The sequence below is a fragment of the Miniopterus natalensis genome, chromosome 9, assembly GCF_054644295.1.
Source record: "Miniopterus natalensis isolate mMinNat1 chromosome 9, mMinNat1.hap1, whole genome shotgun sequence".
NCBI classification, from domain to species: Eukaryota; Metazoa; Chordata; class Mammalia; order Chiroptera; family Miniopteridae; genus Miniopterus; species Miniopterus natalensis.
The window spans coordinates 74,869,117-74,886,213 of NC_142089.1; the positions used below are offsets into that span (position 1 = coordinate 74,869,117).

The window sequence follows — 17,097 nt, forward strand, 5'->3', positions numbered from 1 at the left end:
TCTTGATTTTTAATTATTTTTACATACTTACACATATTTTGTACATGATTTTGTGTTGCACACTATGTTTTCACTTGTTACCCATGTAGTTCCTGGATCATTAAATATTTTTCCAAAGTATATTTTAATGGCTTATACTATTCTATTTTGTGGACAAGTAGTTTATTGGGAACATTTCAGCTTCCCCCCCCCCCCCCCAGTTTTTCACTATTGTAAGCAGTGCTATGATGAACAAACTTTATACGTACATTTTTGATGTATTATTTCTATGGGCTAGATAGATTCATTACTCTGAATCAAAAACCACTTACATTTTCAAGGCTAAATTTTTTAAATTTAGAAAAAAAGAAAACAACAATTAAAAAATATTGTAGCTATTACAATCCCATCAGTAGATTGACAATTCATTACACAATGATTGGTATGGAGTATAAGTTCAAATGAATAAATAAATTAACATATAGGCATATATATTTTTTCCTTTTAAATAGTTGCAATCTTCTAATACTGCTTAGTTAAAATTGTTTTTATGAATGTATGGTCACATTTTCTCTTCTATGAAATGGTTTTCCCTTTGCTGGCTTTCTTTTAGACACTGAATGATTTTTAAATAATTTTTGCATTTGCATCTTTCTCAATCAGCATATTTATCAATTTATTGAAATTTTTTACATATAAGGGAAGTTTACTAACATTTTCTGTTGCTGCGAATGTTTCCCTAATTTGTTATATACTTTAAATTTTACTATACTTGAAAATTAAGTTTTATATTTATATTAAATAAAATGCATTAATCATTTTTTCTTTTCGATTTTTTTCTATTAGTTATGTTTAGACAAAACTTTCTCATCTAGAGGCCAAATAAATATTCACCTTTATTTTATTCTAGATTTCTTCTGCTTTCCATTTTTAAATTCAGATTTAAATTAATTTTCAGTTTATTTTGATGTACAGAAAATTTACTTTTCCCAAACAACCAATTTTCTCAGCTGAATTTAATGAACACTCCAGTCACTCCCTTTGATTTGCAATGACTTCTTTATTATATATTAATTTCACAGATAGATATGTACATATTGTAACATCTATTTCTAGGTTATCCATTTTTACTCATCTCTTTTTATACCAATTTAAATTATAATAGCCCTATAACTCAATCTAACATCTAATATCTTATAGGACAAGTCCATAAATATCTCATATTATAAGGAAAACAGGTTAAAAACATTCCTAAGTGGCATTTCTAGACCTCAGTGGTCTTAAGAGGAAATTTCTATCTCAACAACAGGCATTTGAAACCCAATTGGCTAAAATGTTTATTATTACAATAGTTCCAACAGTTAAACCACTTTTACAAAAGAATAAAGACCAGAGTAGCCTTTTCTTTTCAGGACACTTGATAGCGTCCGGTGAGTGCCCTGTGCTTGGAAACGGCCAGTGCCCTTTCTCTTATACCCCTCACATTATTTTCTTTTACAGTGAAAGTCTTCTTTCATGCTTTTACCCAGAAATATTGACCTTAGGCTCAGCTCTCACTTCTTCATGTGTTACCCACTTGGAATGAAGCTGTGATTTCCATTTAGAGGCCTAAGCCTGCGTAGAAACTGCTGGTAAATTATGGCCTCTGGCCTCTGGAGCCTGGCAAGGCCAGCAACTTGAGGCATTAAAGTTTACACTTGAAGGGCTCAGGGAAGGTTGCCACACACTTGCCATGTAACTGATTTTTTTGAAAGACAAAATGAAATCTTGGATGAATGAACTATGCGACATGCTACAATAGGAATGAATCTCAAAATAATCAGCCTGAGTGAAAGAAGCAAGACCCCTCCAAAAAGTACATATTGTATGATTCTATTTACATAAAATTGTAGAAAATGCAAACTAATTTATAGTGGCAAAAAGCAGATTAATGGTTCCCTGGTGGTAATGGGGGATCCAAAGGAGCACAGGAAATTTTGGTGTGAATATTTTTATTGTTTTTATTATGAAATTGTTTATTCTCACTGCCATACAGTTTACTGGGCGTGTGTGTGTGTGTGTGTGTGTGGTGTGTGTGTGTGTGTGTGTACATGCGCACGCAGTATTCACAGTTTCATGAAACCAGGCAACTGGTGGGCAAGAGGTAGAGAAAAAGGAAGGTACAAGAAAGTCTTAGAGAGCAGCCAAGACCAAGGAATCTCTGAAGGATTCCATCAAAGCTACAGTACAACCCAGGACGGGGGTGGGAGCTGGTTGGGCTGAGCAATGCTTTGTAAACCTTAATTCGTACATAATTCCCCTGGGGCTCTTGTCCGAATGCAGCTTCTGATTTAGTAGGTTTGAGCTGGGGCCTAGGATTCTGCATTTCTCACAAGCTTCCAGGCGGCTCTGATCTTTCGGCCAGCCTTTGAGTAGCAAGGGCTAGAGCATTTGTTATCAACTTTGGTTCTATAGCAGAATCACCAGAGAGCTAAAAATAAATGAATAAGTAAATGAATAAATAAATAAATATTTTTAAAACCCTGATGCCTGGATCTCACCTTCAGCCCCAAAGATTGTGTTTTAATCGATCTTGAGTTCAGTCCAGGAGTCAGGAGTTTTTAAACCTACCCAGATGATTCTAATGTGCAGCCCAGGATGATGACTACTATTCAAGAGGGAGTGATAGAAGCCGTATCAGGGGGTGAGGAAGAAAGAGCCCCGAAAAGGCGAGAGCGGTGGCAGGTGTGACCTGGGCCGGAGAAATGCGATGAACCAAGCCCCCAGTCAGAACCCAAATCCACCCTTTCCAAGTATGCAGATTTACCTGAGTGTAACGCACACCTGTGTGGTTCTGCCCGCGTTAAAGATGCTTTTGCTGCTTCCACACCTGCCCCGGGAATAAGTTTCAGGCTGATCACTAAGTAGGCAGATGGGCAGTGCAGCCTTCCTCAGGGTAGAGCCACAGGGAAGGAGAGACACTGCAATAGAAGAAGCAGGGCAGGGAGGCTGGCTGGGCTTCCACTTCCCGTCACATCCGCAATTGACAGCCCCCAGCCTCCCTCTTCCCGTCTTTGATGGGCCACAAAGAGGCATGACAGACCCTGCTGCCGTCTTCCAATACGCCCCAGACTTGTTCTAAAAATTCTTTTCAAATAGGTTGACAAACATTTTTTGCTCTGGTTACAGATTTGTATCTGCGCCATGGAATTCTGATTCTGAAACTACGGATGCACCAGAACCCTAACGTGTTTAATGGGAATGTCTATTTAATTGTGCTGCTTGGAACTTAAAGAGACAGAGTCTGTCTGCATTTTGTTGACAAACGTCATTTACAGACTGACCCTGGCTGCTGACTAGGTTCACCATTGCTAAAAGTGCATATTTGGAAATGAGTTATCTTAGCGAAACAAAACACTTTTTCCCCCTTAAGTTGATTAAACTGCAGCCTAGGAGCAAAACAAGCTTCAGATACAGGCATGCAGCCCGGTTCGATAACTCCCTCTGTCTCATTTCTGATGCAGACGATGCTGTGTACCTAGAGGATGAAAGAGAAAGAGAGGAGTATGTCCTCAATGACATCGGCGTCATTTTTTACGGAGACCACAATAACATCAAGAGCAGGAGCTGGAGCTATGGTCAGGTGAGCCACTTAAAATCTGTCACTGTCGAGGGCATGTCGCTTAATACTTTAGCCACGTCCATCACTGCGGTTGCCACATGTCAATATCAGACAAGCCTAATTTCCTGCTTTTCAGGATTTGAGGCTCCAAGACAGAGAGGCCAGGAGCAGAGACTCAGAAAGGCGGCTGCATAACTGATCAGCGGAAATCACGCCTCTTAGGTTGTTACAGGGCTGCAGGGATCGGGGCCTGGGAAATGCAGCGTCCCAGCGCCCGGTGTCCCAGCGCCCAGCGCGGGGCCGTCTCAGCGGGGTGCAGTCCGTTAGCTCAGGCCTGGCTCGGCAGCCTGGAGGGGACTGAGCTTTGCTTTTCTTACAAGGAAAGGTGTTTTGACAATGACGCTGAGGATACTGCCATGTGTGTATTCAACTCAAAGAAATCACTGTTTTAAGTGGTAGTATAAGATATGACTGATTAAAAAAGAGTTACCATTTCTTCAAGGGAGGGCCCACTGGGCTCTTACCTCAGGACATTGAATCAGCTGCAACGTCAAGTTTCTGTCCGGATATGAAATCGCTTAATTGGGTTTCATTTATGATACTGAGTGATTTAAACTATCTCAGTTTGGTATCTTTAACAGTGGGGCAAATGGATGATATTTTTTCCATATTTCCATAAATGAATGCATGTCCTGGGATGCAGAGACAACTTTTCATTAGCAGCCTGGGAGGGGATGAGTGTCCTTTCTCAGAGTCCCGGCTGAGATGACCGGGCGTGTGCACCACGCTGGGGACCGAGGCGGAGAGTTCACAGAGCCCTGCCTCCCCGGGTCGCACTGCTTTCTTGGCTTCTTGATGCCTTGTTTTGACTTTCATAGGGCCTCTCCCTTCTTCCCTCACCTGTGCCCCAGCCTGACCAGCGGGACCCATGTCATCACTAGCTCTCGCCCCCTGGCTTTGTGCGCTCCTCCTGCCCCCTCGCTCCCGGGAATCACGCGCCCAGGCCTCGGGCTTGCCCACCTGCATTTCTGACGTCCTGCCAAGCTAATGACCTGTGTTTCTCTCCCCCTGTTTTGGACACCTGCCTGGCTCCCTGGTTATAAGTCTCCCCCTTCCCAAGTGACATGCAACTCTTTACTATTGTCCATTGTCTGGTGGCCTTGCTCTGGGCCCCCGATTCCTAACCTCTAGGTGTGATTCTTTCCATGTTACCAATGTTACCAATGTGGCAATAGATAGTTAATAAGGGGAAAGCCACCAAGGTGGGTCTCAAAGAGGACTGGAAAAGGGTCCCCCTCAACCAGAATGCCTTTGGTCACCCTTAAACACGGCCACGTCTGCTCATTCGGAGTCCATTAATTTAGGTCCCTCTGCACAAAGAACCAGCTAACCCAGTAGTCTGCAGTGATGCAGAGAAGCCCCTAGTTCTGTGACTATCCTTTTACCCCTCCGGTTCGCTGACAGCATGTCCCACAGACACAGCTGAGAGATGCTGCTTAAGAAGAACCAGAACACTGAGTTCTTTACGTGCCTGAAAACAAGTGCGGTTGCCCATTCCTGCAGCCATGTGTCTGTTCAGGGCACATGCAGAGTTGATATTCTCCCTGGACTTAATAAAGAGTTACATGGTAATTGGCCATTAAGATTGTGATTTCTGTCACAAGTCCTTGTGTGGATGATTGCAAGATTTCTGCGTCCAGGAAATCTCCTGTACCGCGAGGCACAGTAGAGGTGAAACCTTCCATTTTGTCATTTTATTACTACTTTACCTTTATTCCTGTTTTAGAAATTGCTAGTGTTGCAAACGGCTAGCTGTTCCCTCTAAGGAAATTGAACTGCCTACCAGGTTGTTCCCTTGATAATAGAATTGACTTTGTCCTGCCCTCTCCTTGAGTCCACCTTGTCTCCAGAGAGGGAAAACCTTGGGCAGACATTCAGTGCACGGGGCCTCCTACTATTTCCCCTGCGAGGTATACGGACCCTGTGCCTTCTTGTGCTTTACCTGAGAGCCATTTATTTTCTAGACACACAAGGACTTGTGTTACTTTTGAGGTGTTGAGACCTTGGCCTGACTTCGGCAAATCGTTTATTCCTCTGCCTTGGGCACTGGAGCCAATATGTTGGAGAGATCCTCCAAATTACCTCGTACGATTTTCCAAAGAACTTCAAGTCAGTTCATGATCCTTAAGTATGTCGGTTCTCCAGTAGTTCTGTTTCTATTTCTAGCTTGCTTTTAAGTTCTTACTTATTTTACTGAGAAATAAAAAAGGATGTCTCCTTCATTTCACTTTAGTGAGAAATATTAAGTATAAAAGATTATAAGCAATTACTGTATAGGAATACACATTTCTGAACATTAGGTTGTGGTTTTATTTTATTTTTGGCCAGAGAGTATTTTGCTTGCCCAGTGGACATTAAGTAGTTTCTCTGCTCTTTTTTCCAAACAGTTTGAGGACGGCATCCTGGACGCTTGCCTGCACATGATGGACAAAGCACAGATGGACCTTTCAGGCAGGGGGAACCCCATCAAAGTCAGCCGCGTTGGGTCTGCAATGGTGAGCGACCACGCTGGCTACTGAACAAAGTGCACATATGTCCTCAGTTCAGATGCCAGTTTATTGGGAGCTATTGAAATGGTGACTTAAACTTAGCAAACTTTGATTTGTACTAGCCTGGAATTCCCTAAAGTTGTCCTGTGCTGTAGAACAAAATTCTCATCTTGGTATTGTATGTTTCTTTGGCTTCAGACAAGTGGTGATAGATGACATGACACCATAGACCACTTATTGTTAAGAATCTCTTGCTTAGGGACTAAGGAGTGACCACGACAAAAGGTGAGTGACTATAATCAAGCAATCAAACAAACAAACAAACAAACATCAAGGAGCACCAAAGAATGTACGAGACACAACTTTTCTCCGTTTTCCCACCCACAGTAAGAGTAAAAACATAAGTGCCCCCATGCAATCCTAGCTTCTATTGCAATAATACCTCGCCATGGGGCTTTATGATTTATAAAGATGGGCTTTGATCTTTCATGGGAGTCACAGGAGATAAGTAGGGTGGATATTACAAGTTTGGAAACAGTGTGATGACAGGTTGTTGGTGACAAAGCTTCCCCTAGAATCCAGGTGTGCTGGCCCCGACTCTGGGCATTCTCTGTCTCCCATGCTGCTCCCTGTAGGAGATCAGGAGCATCTGTGAGGGTGCAGAGATCCTGCAGTGGAACAGCTTCCTGGGAGAGGAAACGTTTCCCATGAGTGGGGAGGCTGGGGGTCAAGTGTGGGAGGTGAGTTAAGGAGATGCTCGTGTCTTGTGCAATCCTGAGCTGGACTGACATACACAGGACACAGACCCTGCCTTTGGTTCATAACAGGGTATTAAAGCTGATTCATGAGCAGAATGTTCCAGAAGATACATTAAGCCAGGTGCTATTTTATTCCATCAAAGACTGAGCAAAAAGAAAATCCTTGTATCACCAATTTTCTTAAGTTTTCTAAAAAAAAAAAAAAAAAATTATCTCTTTCGAAGAATTTTGTGTTTGGTTCAAGCTCAATATAATCAATTATTATCCAATCAGTCAATATTAGACTGAGAATTATATGAAATGCAATTTCTGGTTAGCTCATCCGAAGAGTTGCTTGTATTTTATTGAAAACTAAGCTGCATGTGAATTTAGGAAACAGTGGAGCTTGAAAAGCAGAGGTAAGAACAACCTCTAAAGGCAGTTTTGTTTTCTCCTGTTAGTTTACACTGCGTAATGAAAAGAGAATGAATTCTAAAGAATTTAGGAATTTGTTTGCAAGAACTGTTTAAAAGCACATGCATTAGACCTGCAGCCAGTCCCAGTTTTTCCTGTTTCGCAGACCAGATTTCCCTTTCCTCCTCCCTTGAAGCCATGTGGCAGGCTTACAGTGAGAAGGGGGCCCTAGCAGCGGGGACATGTAAGTTAGTCCCTTGTGATGCGTTCTGCAACAGCATGCTTGTCAGCCTCGGCTCACTCACACTTTGGGTGTATTTTTACTAATCCAGACATCACTGCCTACCACAGAGAATGCGAGAAGGAAGCTACCATGCAGCAGCTAGCCCAACGCTTTCTACAGTGGCAACTGGCCAAGTGAAAGCTGTTAAATTTTGAATTAAGCACATAATCTTAATACAAATTGCCTTGGAATTTTATTAATCATAAAAGGCCTATGAAGTTCTCATTTTGGAAATCTGTAACCTAATTACAAGCTTTAGAACAAGTCAGAATCTATTGGGGGGATGGCCTGGCTTTGCGTTGCTGTGTGTTTCGGAAGGGGAGTCCTTGCGTGTTAGGGGCAATATCTCTGTTTCCACCACCATCAGTGTTTACGTACACAAAATACATGTGTGATAGTTTTAAAAATCTTTTCACAACTATTACCTTCTTTCATCCTTCAAAGAGCTCTGTGGATGTTTCTAAAAATCTATTCAGTTATAAAGATTTTAGAAAATAAATACTAAGCCTCCAAAAATCAATGAAAAAGGTGACACTTTAAAAAAGTCAACTGTTGCCCTGGCCGGTGTGGTTCAGTTGGTTGAGTGTCTGCCCTTGCCCCGAAAGGTCGCCTGTTCGATTCCCCATCGGGGCCCAGGCCCAGGTCGTGGGTTTGATCCCCAGTCGGGGTGAACGCGGGAGGCAGCCGAGCGATGTTTCTCTCTCCCATCTATGATGATTCTCTTTCTTTCTCTCTCTCTCCATCTCCCTTCCTCTCTCTCTTAAATCAATAAAAACATATTTTTAAAAATAAAATTTAAATTTAAAAATCAACTGTTGAAGTGAGGACAAAGGTAGGAGCAGAAGCCCGGGCCCCAAAGATGAGTAACGGGAGAGTCTAGCAGCGAACACGGCAGGAATTTGCAGGGAACAGGTGGGCGCGATGCTCCGGGAGCCCTGATAGCAACTCAGGTTGTGAAAACTTCCTAAGGGTAATAATAATAATAATAAAAATCTGGAGTTTAAGTGCACAGCCCCCAGATAAAAATCGTTATTGCCCGGTGTCTATGACCTTAGATAGCTCTTTGCTGTGGGAACCGTCTTGTGTACTAGAGGCTGTTCAGCAGCATCCCTGGTTTCTGTTAAAGAAATGTCAGTAGCAGTCCCCCACCTCCTGTGTAACAATCAAAAACGTCTTCAGGTATTGCTCAATGTCCCCTCGGGACCCAAATCACCCCCAGTGAGGGCCACAGCAGTAAGCCCCTTTGTGGCTCAGTTTCCCAGCCTGTGCAATGGACATAACGCTCTCTTCTTGCCTGCAAAGGGGATCTGTCTTTCTGCCCCATTCAAAACCTGTTGCGCCCGGCCGGGCGTGGCTCAGCGGCTGAGCGTCGACCTAGGATCCAGGAGATCGGGGTTCAACTCCCGGTCAGGGCACATGCCCGGGTTGTGGGCTGCAGCCCATCAATGACTCTCTCATCATTGATGTTTCTCTCTCTCTCTCTCTCTCTCCCTCTCCTTTCCTCTCTCTGAAATCAATAAAGATATATTTTTTTAAAAAAAAAAACAACAAAAAAAAACCTGTTGGTTTTCATTCCGCCACGGAAGAGAAAGTGGGAGCAGCACCCACCGGGCCCCGGTCGGCTCAGACCTCTCGGCTCAGACTGGGCCGCTCTCTGTGTGACCGGGCAAGTCCCTCAGCCTCCCCAGGCCTCTCTTCATCTTTAAAGGGAAATATTGTCCCTAGACTCAAACGGCATTTGTTATTCCCAGTGGCAGCAAAGATATCCTTTTACTCTTCAAAATGAAGCTCTTCTTTCTTCTAATTTCCCCTTTATAAATTCAGTATCTTACTTGGTTCTTATTTTAAGTTGTGTTACCTCACTTTGATGGGAAAATAGGAACTACTTATGACAATTTGGACAGCCTTGGGCTATTGGATTCTCCCAGGAGAAAGTCTGTAAATTTTGTAATTTCATTGTCTGGGGATTGGGCCTGAGATGTTATAACCTTATATAAGCTACCTTTTATTTAGGTTTCTCTACGTACTGAGTGGTACCTTTTACCACAGCTTCACTGCAGATTGATGTAAGGGAGAAAATTTTTAAAAGGAGAAAACTATAACTTTGATTTGCCCAAAGTTATACTTTCTCCTTTAAATTACATTGCTTGGTTGCTGTTTTCTTTGAACTTCATACCTGATTTGACAGTACCCACCAGAACAATTGCCAGGAAATGTGCTAGGGAATTTCTAGAAAGATGCTTTGTGCCATAAGAAAAGTTATTTTGCTCACAGAGCATTAAGAACGCATTGCATCTTTGGCCCGGGATTACTATGAAGAAGCCACACATGGACTCTGGGCCACGATCAGAGCATCAAAACAGTTGGGTTATGCCATGTTGTGACAAGGACAGCATGGTCCTGGGGAAAGGGAAGACAGTGACAATAGCCTGGCATTCCTGCCGCGTGGTTACCTGTGGGTGCCTGTTTCTGCCCGCTGACTGATTGGATCTGGCAGCAGCTGTGAGCAGAAAAGTTTGCAGGGAGGCGCGCTGTGGCTTATTATGTTGATCTGCTTGTTAAGCAGATACCGCTCCCTTATTCACTGTGAAACCCCTAACACCTCACCTCAGCGCAGATTCGCGCCTTTGAGTTGAGACTTATCAATAGAAGAGCTGTGTTGAAATGCAGAGAATGTGTACATGAGATCTGGAAGATGCTCCAGGTAAAGGACAGAGGACCCTGAAATGATGTCACTCAAGCGCACACAGCAAATAAGTGGCTGAGCTAAAAGTAGATATTGTCCTCGCTCTTAGATCATGTTACCTTGGAGGGCCATTACCAACACATTAGTAGCAATAACACGATTATATCAAATTAAGTAGCTGTTTCCTAGAAAAAAAGGACCCAAGAGAATGGGGTCCAGAGGCAGATGAATTTTGAAATAAGGGAATAAGTGAAGAAAGATATAAATCAGAGAATTCTTAATAGCCAGAAACACTGAGCCCCTGGGGAAAAAGTTCCTAAAAAGAATTAGACACCAAATACGTCTTGATGGCAGTGGTGGTGGTGCTGGTGGTGCTGGTGGCAATTATGGTGGTGCTGCTGGTGGTGCTGGTGCTGGTGGCAATTATGGTGATGGTGTTGGTGATGGTGGTGGAGGTAGTGGTGGTGACAGTGATGGTGGTGATGGTGTTGGTGATGGTGGTGGTGGTAGTGGTGATTACTATAATGATGCTGATGGTAATAAAATGCTCAATATTAACTTATTCATTTGACAAGTATTTATTGAGACTCTCAGGCCTAGGTACTGGGGTATAATTGAGAACAAACCATAATTTCTTCCTTCACAGAATTTAGAGTCTAACAGAGACAACAGACAGGTAAGTAGAAAATTTCAACACAGTATGGCAAATTCTCTGATGAAATAAACATACGGGAAAGCAAATCTCTCAAGCTTTGCTCAGAGTTTTCCCAGAAATAAATGCCAGCCTACCAAGTGTTGGGATATTGGCTCAAGCGGTAGAAGAGTGGTTGCCAAGGGCCTATAGCACCAATAAACCATACTATTACTCATGGAGCCCTTTTTCCGTGGTGGAAATTATACCCAAAGAGCCAGTCACCAAAACCACTGCAAGAAAACGTAGACTGGGATCATTTGCTCCTCTGAGGGCTTTTTTGATTTAATTATAATAATTTTTAAAAGGTGACATTATTGAGAAATTTTGGAAAGAGGGAGAGGAGGAAAAAAGGTCAATAGTCACATATTTTAAAATCCCAGCCTTGATACTGTTGCCAGCCTGGACTTTCCTGTTTCCCTTGAGGTGTCCACATTTATTTTTAACCTGGTCTTTTGCTAATATCGAACCACAATGCCATCATTAATCCCCATTAATACTTGCTCTGACTGTGCCTTTTGGAAACTAAACTCAAGATCAAACTTTTTTAACCAGTCAATGTTCGATGTACTCTTTAGTGTTATAAAAAAAAAAGTCTCGAACTCCAGCTAGTAAATCAAACTGACCACAACTGGTGGTAGGTCCTGACGTTTCCTGGGGCCCAGGACAAGATGAATGACCGTAGACCTTAGAGATAACATGGACTTCAGGGCTCTGCTCTCTAAGCATATGTGATCTCATAGATACTGAAAATAAAGTTACTTTTCACTCTGTCCATTTTTATCGCCTTCTCATTGTCTCGGTATTTAGGAAGCTATTTTTTCTTCCATGCATGAGGAGCAGTAATGCCTCACTGCTGAAATGCTGCACCGGCAGCTTACTACAAACCATGGCCCTCCAGTTGTTCACCTGGGCATCTTACGGGAAGCCTTGCAGTCGGCAAACCTCTTCCAGCAACAAACTATTATGACTATAATGCATTTAAAAATTCACTTGGGCTAGAAATTCTACCCTTCTGTTATCCAAATGAACTTTAGAGCAGGAGTAAGTACATGAAGCCTATTCCTGACCATACAGACCAACCCCAGCACTATCTAGCGCCTTTGGTTTACCAGCAACTAACAGCCCCTTTCTCGGAGTCAACTGTCCTGGAGAGATCAGGACCCATTTCACCACTGATGAGCTCTTTCACATTCCCCATACGGATCCTAATTTTGGAAAAATTGAATCTAGCACAGAAGCATGATTATGTAATAATAATTTGTTTCTGGATTTTCATATCAAAGATTTCTATAATTGCCCACCAGGACTTCTCATAGTGGTGGCGGTGGTGACACCACCACCACATAGTCAGTGCAGTGCACTGAGCAGGACCCAGTGTCGCCTCTGTGAAGGTACAGAGGCAACTTCCACCTGGAAGGGTGGCAGTGACTCACACACCTGCATCCTAGCTTTCAAATGTCGAGGAGCTAACGTTTCCAGGCTTTGACCATTGCCGGCTGTGGGCTCCAAGGTGGATTGAGTCTCCATCCAGAGTCTGGGTTTCCAACCCTACCGGCTTTCTTATTTTAAATTGTTCCTTCCTTTCTCCAAGATGCATGCCCAGGAATATCAGGACTGCTGCCTCGATTGGGGTAGCTAAGAAAGATAGAGGCCTCTGGTGCTTTCCATAACCTTTCCAACAGTGACACAGCTCAATGAGAAGGGCTCCCAGTGATGGCAACTTTGGAGAATCTACTGTGAGGCTTAATGAAAACTGTTATTGTGGTCCAGCAGAGAAAAATACTAAAATGCCAATTCTAAAAAAGATTTTTTAAACCCTTAAAGGTGAAGCTTCAAGCTATCCCTAAACATGAGGCGTTTCTACAGTTCAGGAAAGACCGAGGGCATCCAATGACGAATGGGAGGTAGAGTCAGGACAATCTCCAGTACATTTCGAACTAAATGTCATACCACAAGGTCACCTTACTCACCTCACTCACTACAGATTTTTATTTCTGTTTTTTTGAAGAATTTTTAACAATTAATAAATATATTGGAAGCCTGTGGGAAAATAGAATTTACCTAACAGAAATTGTTACCATAGCCACTTTTGAAAAATTATGTCCATTCCATAAATAAATAAAGTGCAGCTAGAAAGGCTGAGGTCTCAGGGAGTTAAGTGACTTATACAAGGTCACCGGTAGGAGCGGAGATGGACCTCATGTTGCCTGCCCCGCCTGCCCCACCCGATGCTGTTTCCCTGGACTTGCCCTCTGTCTGTCCTCTCCCCACATCACATGAGCTCCTTGGATACAAATATAATGTTTTTACAAGCCCAGCCTGATTCATTCTTCTCTTTCGGGGGGAGCGCAGGGCAGCGGGGAACAAAGAACTGCTCAGACATCATTTCTTTCTTATGGTAAAAGCCAGCAATGTGATGAAGTTTCCATTTGTGGGCAAACAGCTTGGTTTCTCAATTATTAAGGTTACATTTCTTATGCCTGTTCTCCCCATATTTTTGGAGAAAAACAGGCATTTATTACAAGCCATCTCTTGAATGTGATAATAATAGTCAATCTAAATGCCTGCTCTCCCTGAATTGCTTCCCGGAATGAGGTTTCAGGGCTGCATCTCTCTGAAATTGCGCAGGCTGTTTGGGAAACAGGGATGCTTCGAGCACGTTCTCTCGGCCGTGCAGTCGGGCTGTTCTGCTCTCCTGGACAGACGTCCCCAGGACGGATGGACAGAAATGCAGCAAAGCTGGTGCAGCCCTTTGGGACGTGCTCTCACAGCTTTATGCACCTTGGGTCCCCTTCTCACCTTCCCTCCGCCTCTCTCCCTCATCCGCATCCTTTCCTCCTCTCACCCTGCGCTTCCCCCTTCCCATCGCTCCATTCCTTTCACTCCAAACTTTCTGGAGGCCTGCTCTACACCAGCCCTCCACATGCAGCGGTGGGATAGAAATTTCAAACAGCAGACATGAGCCCGGCCGGGCGTGGCTCAGCGGTTGAGCATCGACCTAGGATCCAGGCGATCCGGGTTCGATTCCCGGTCAGGGCACATGCCCGGTTGTGGGCTTGATCCCCAATGACACTCTTACCATTGACGTTTCTGTCTGTCTGTCTCTCTCCTTTCCTCTCTCTGAAATCAATAAATATATATTTAAATAAATAAATAATAAATAAATATAAAACAGCAGACATTAGAAATGCTTGAAATCTCGGGACCTCTCTCTGCCCACATTTGGTTATTTCTTTCTTGATGGCCAATTAGTAAAATATGTTTTGGCCAAATAAGAATTCTCAGTTACTAAGGGAAACAAGGTTAGTAATCTCTAGTTGTAGTAGTTTGCTCTAAAAATGAATCTAATGACCCACCCCTGCCGGAGCCTGAGCCAAGCATGTCTACCAAAGGACATTTGCACAACAGCGGTTGTATGCTTCACGGTACAGGTTAGGGTTAATCCATGTTTTTCAAATTGAAGTAAAATTTACATACAGTAAAGTATGGATACTAAATGCAAAATTCAGCTAGTTTTGATTAGGGTAATCACCACCCAACCAAAATATAAACCTTGCCATCAGCCCAGAAATTTCCTTGTGCTCCACTCCTAGTCAATCCGCACCCCTTAGGCAACCTCTGTTCTGATTTCTTGCAATAGGTTAGATTTACCACCTGAAACCGCAGCCTGGATGCATGTGGTATGCACAGTTGGGGCCGGCTTCTTTCACTAATCAGATGTTGCACGCGTCTTTCATTTGTGCCTTTATATTGCTGAGCGCTATTTCACTGTATTCTGTATCACAAATTGTATATCCGTTCATCTGCTGATGGACATACGAGGTGTTTTCAACTTGGGGCTATTATGACTAAGGCTATTATGAGCATTATTGTTCAAGTCTTGTTGTTACAGATGTTTGCATATCCCTGGGGTAAGAGGCTAAAGGCGGCCTGTCTAAATCACAGGGTATGCCGATGTTTCTCTTTGTAAGAATCCGCCAGGGTCCGGAGCGATTGGGCCGCCTCGCGGACGGCAGCAGTGCAGGGGCTTTCACTGCCCTGCAGCTGCACCTGCTCTTGGTGTTGTCGGCTTTCCTAATCTTAGCCACTCTCACGCGTGTATAGTGGTATCTCACTGGGATTTTAATTTTCATTTCTCTGATGACTAATGATACGGAGCACCTTTTCGTGCGTTCGTTGACCAATCTTACACCTTTTTTTGGTGTGGCATCATTTCGAATCTTTGCCCACGTGGTTATTGGATTGTCTGTCCTTTTATTCATGAGCTGTAGTTGTTTTCTCTATATTCTTAATACAAGTCCTTTGTCAGGTGTGCATTTAAGATATTTTCTCCCCTAATATGACTTGGCGTTACATTTTTTAAATATTGTATTTTAAGGAACAAGCTTTTAAATTTTATAAAATTCAATTAGAAAACATTTTTTAAGAATTCTCCCTAGGAAATATGTTATTCCCACAAGGTTATGAAGATATTCTATATATTTTTGAAGCTTTGTAATTTTGCTTTTATGTTTAGGTCTGTGATCCATCTTGAATTATTACCGTGTGTGGTGTGAGATCGGGGTCAAGCACCCCCCACACAAGTTTATCCATTTGTTCTAGTACCTTTTGTTGAAACAAACTGTTGGAAACTAATTTGTTGAGAAGACTTTCGCTTGTTGAAAAGACTGTCATTTTTCCTCCATTGAATTGCTGTGATGACTTTGTTGAAAATCAAATGAGTATAAAAGTGTGGATCTATTTCTGCTTCTATTCTGTTCCATTGGTCTATTTATCTATTCTTATATACCATATTATCTCAGTTACTACAGTGTTATAGTAAATCTTCAAATCACTTAGTCCATAAACTTTGTTTTTCTTTTTTTGTATTATTTTCGTTATATTAGATCCTTTGCATTTCTATATAAATTTTAGGAACAACTTGTAAGCTTCAGCAGAATGTCTGTTGGCATTCTGATGAACCCATTTGTCTTGATCTAGTAAAGAAATATTAAAGGGTGGCCTACCCCGCCTTCCGCTGATACCATATCCTTTCATTAAGCGAAACTTATTTAGTGCCCACTCTGTGCTAACACTGGTAATACAAAGTCAAAACAGCATGGCACCTTCCTTCCTTCTGAGAATGCACATCTGGTAACGGGAACAAAGGCACTCAGTTAATGACACAAGGCAATATAATAAATAGGAGGGTAGTACTCAGCAAAGAATGCTATGTGAGCACAGAGAAAAGACATCCAGATCAAAGAGATAGGTAACGATTTCCAGAATGAAACGATCTGGATTTTAAAAAATCAGTAGATATTTGCCAGGTAAAGGAAGGGTTTGAGTATGTTAAGTATGGAAAGGCATTCCAGAAAGACAGAGTAATGCTGCCAAGAGCACTGAGGCAGAAAACAGCTGTTGTTAAGCCCACCACTGTGAAAAGCCAAGGAGATTATAGATGGCTTTCTTTGTCTTTGCTATGTGTATTATGAAATCCAAAAAGAATCAAAGATGAGAATCCAGGCAAGGGACAAAAAAGAATTCTTGCTACCCTAATTTCTCCTTTTGTGTGTGTTTGCTGGGAGTCTCGCCCATGGAATAACTTGTCTAGGTCTAGGAGTACTTCATCTCCAGTTCGTCTCCCTTCCTATCCTCAGCACATAATTTGAAAAATGGCAGAGAAGGCATAAGAAACATATCTTCAAATTCCCAGGCCAATGGGTGTTCAAATTTTGCTTTTGGGAGCTATATTTTTAAAACAAATATCAATCGATCCTAAATGTATAGAAGAGAAAAGTAGAGCTATTGCCATTGAAGAGAGATGGTGCCTGAAGACTCCACCATCCCCACCACTTGGTAATCTCCTTCCCCCAAATGACTACTGAGGTTCTCTGTAGAACCCTAGAGTGTCATGAGCCCAGTTTGACATCTCTAAGACTTTCACCTACAATTAGATTGATCACCACCAGACGATAGCTGGGGACTTATGGTTCACAAAACCTGGAAAGGATCTTGTCCAAGGAATAATCTTTCTCCTTTCCAAATTTAACTCTCCACATTTGGAGCTAATTCATGTTACCCAAAATTTATAACCAAAGGTCTTTGAGAAACTATTATAGACAAGAGTAGGTATAAAACTGTATTCTACAAGAGTTATAGAAATCCTAGCCTT

At 42.5% G+C, this 17,097-nt stretch overlaps 1 protein-coding gene across 1 annotated transcript in view; it reads left to right on the plus strand.

Annotated features, from left to right (window-relative positions):
* F13A1 (coagulation factor XIII A chain) overlaps positions 1 to 17,097 on the plus strand; it is a 155,781-nt gene that overhangs the window by 63,487 nt on the left and 75,197 nt on the right. The window contains exons 4-5 of the mRNA XM_016221094.2: positions 3,483 to 3,601; positions 6,028 to 6,135. Coding sequence (XP_016076580.2) covers positions 3,483 to 3,601; positions 6,028 to 6,135 — 227 coding nt within the window. The remainder of the gene's footprint in view (positions 1 to 3,482; positions 3,602 to 6,027; positions 6,136 to 17,097) is intronic.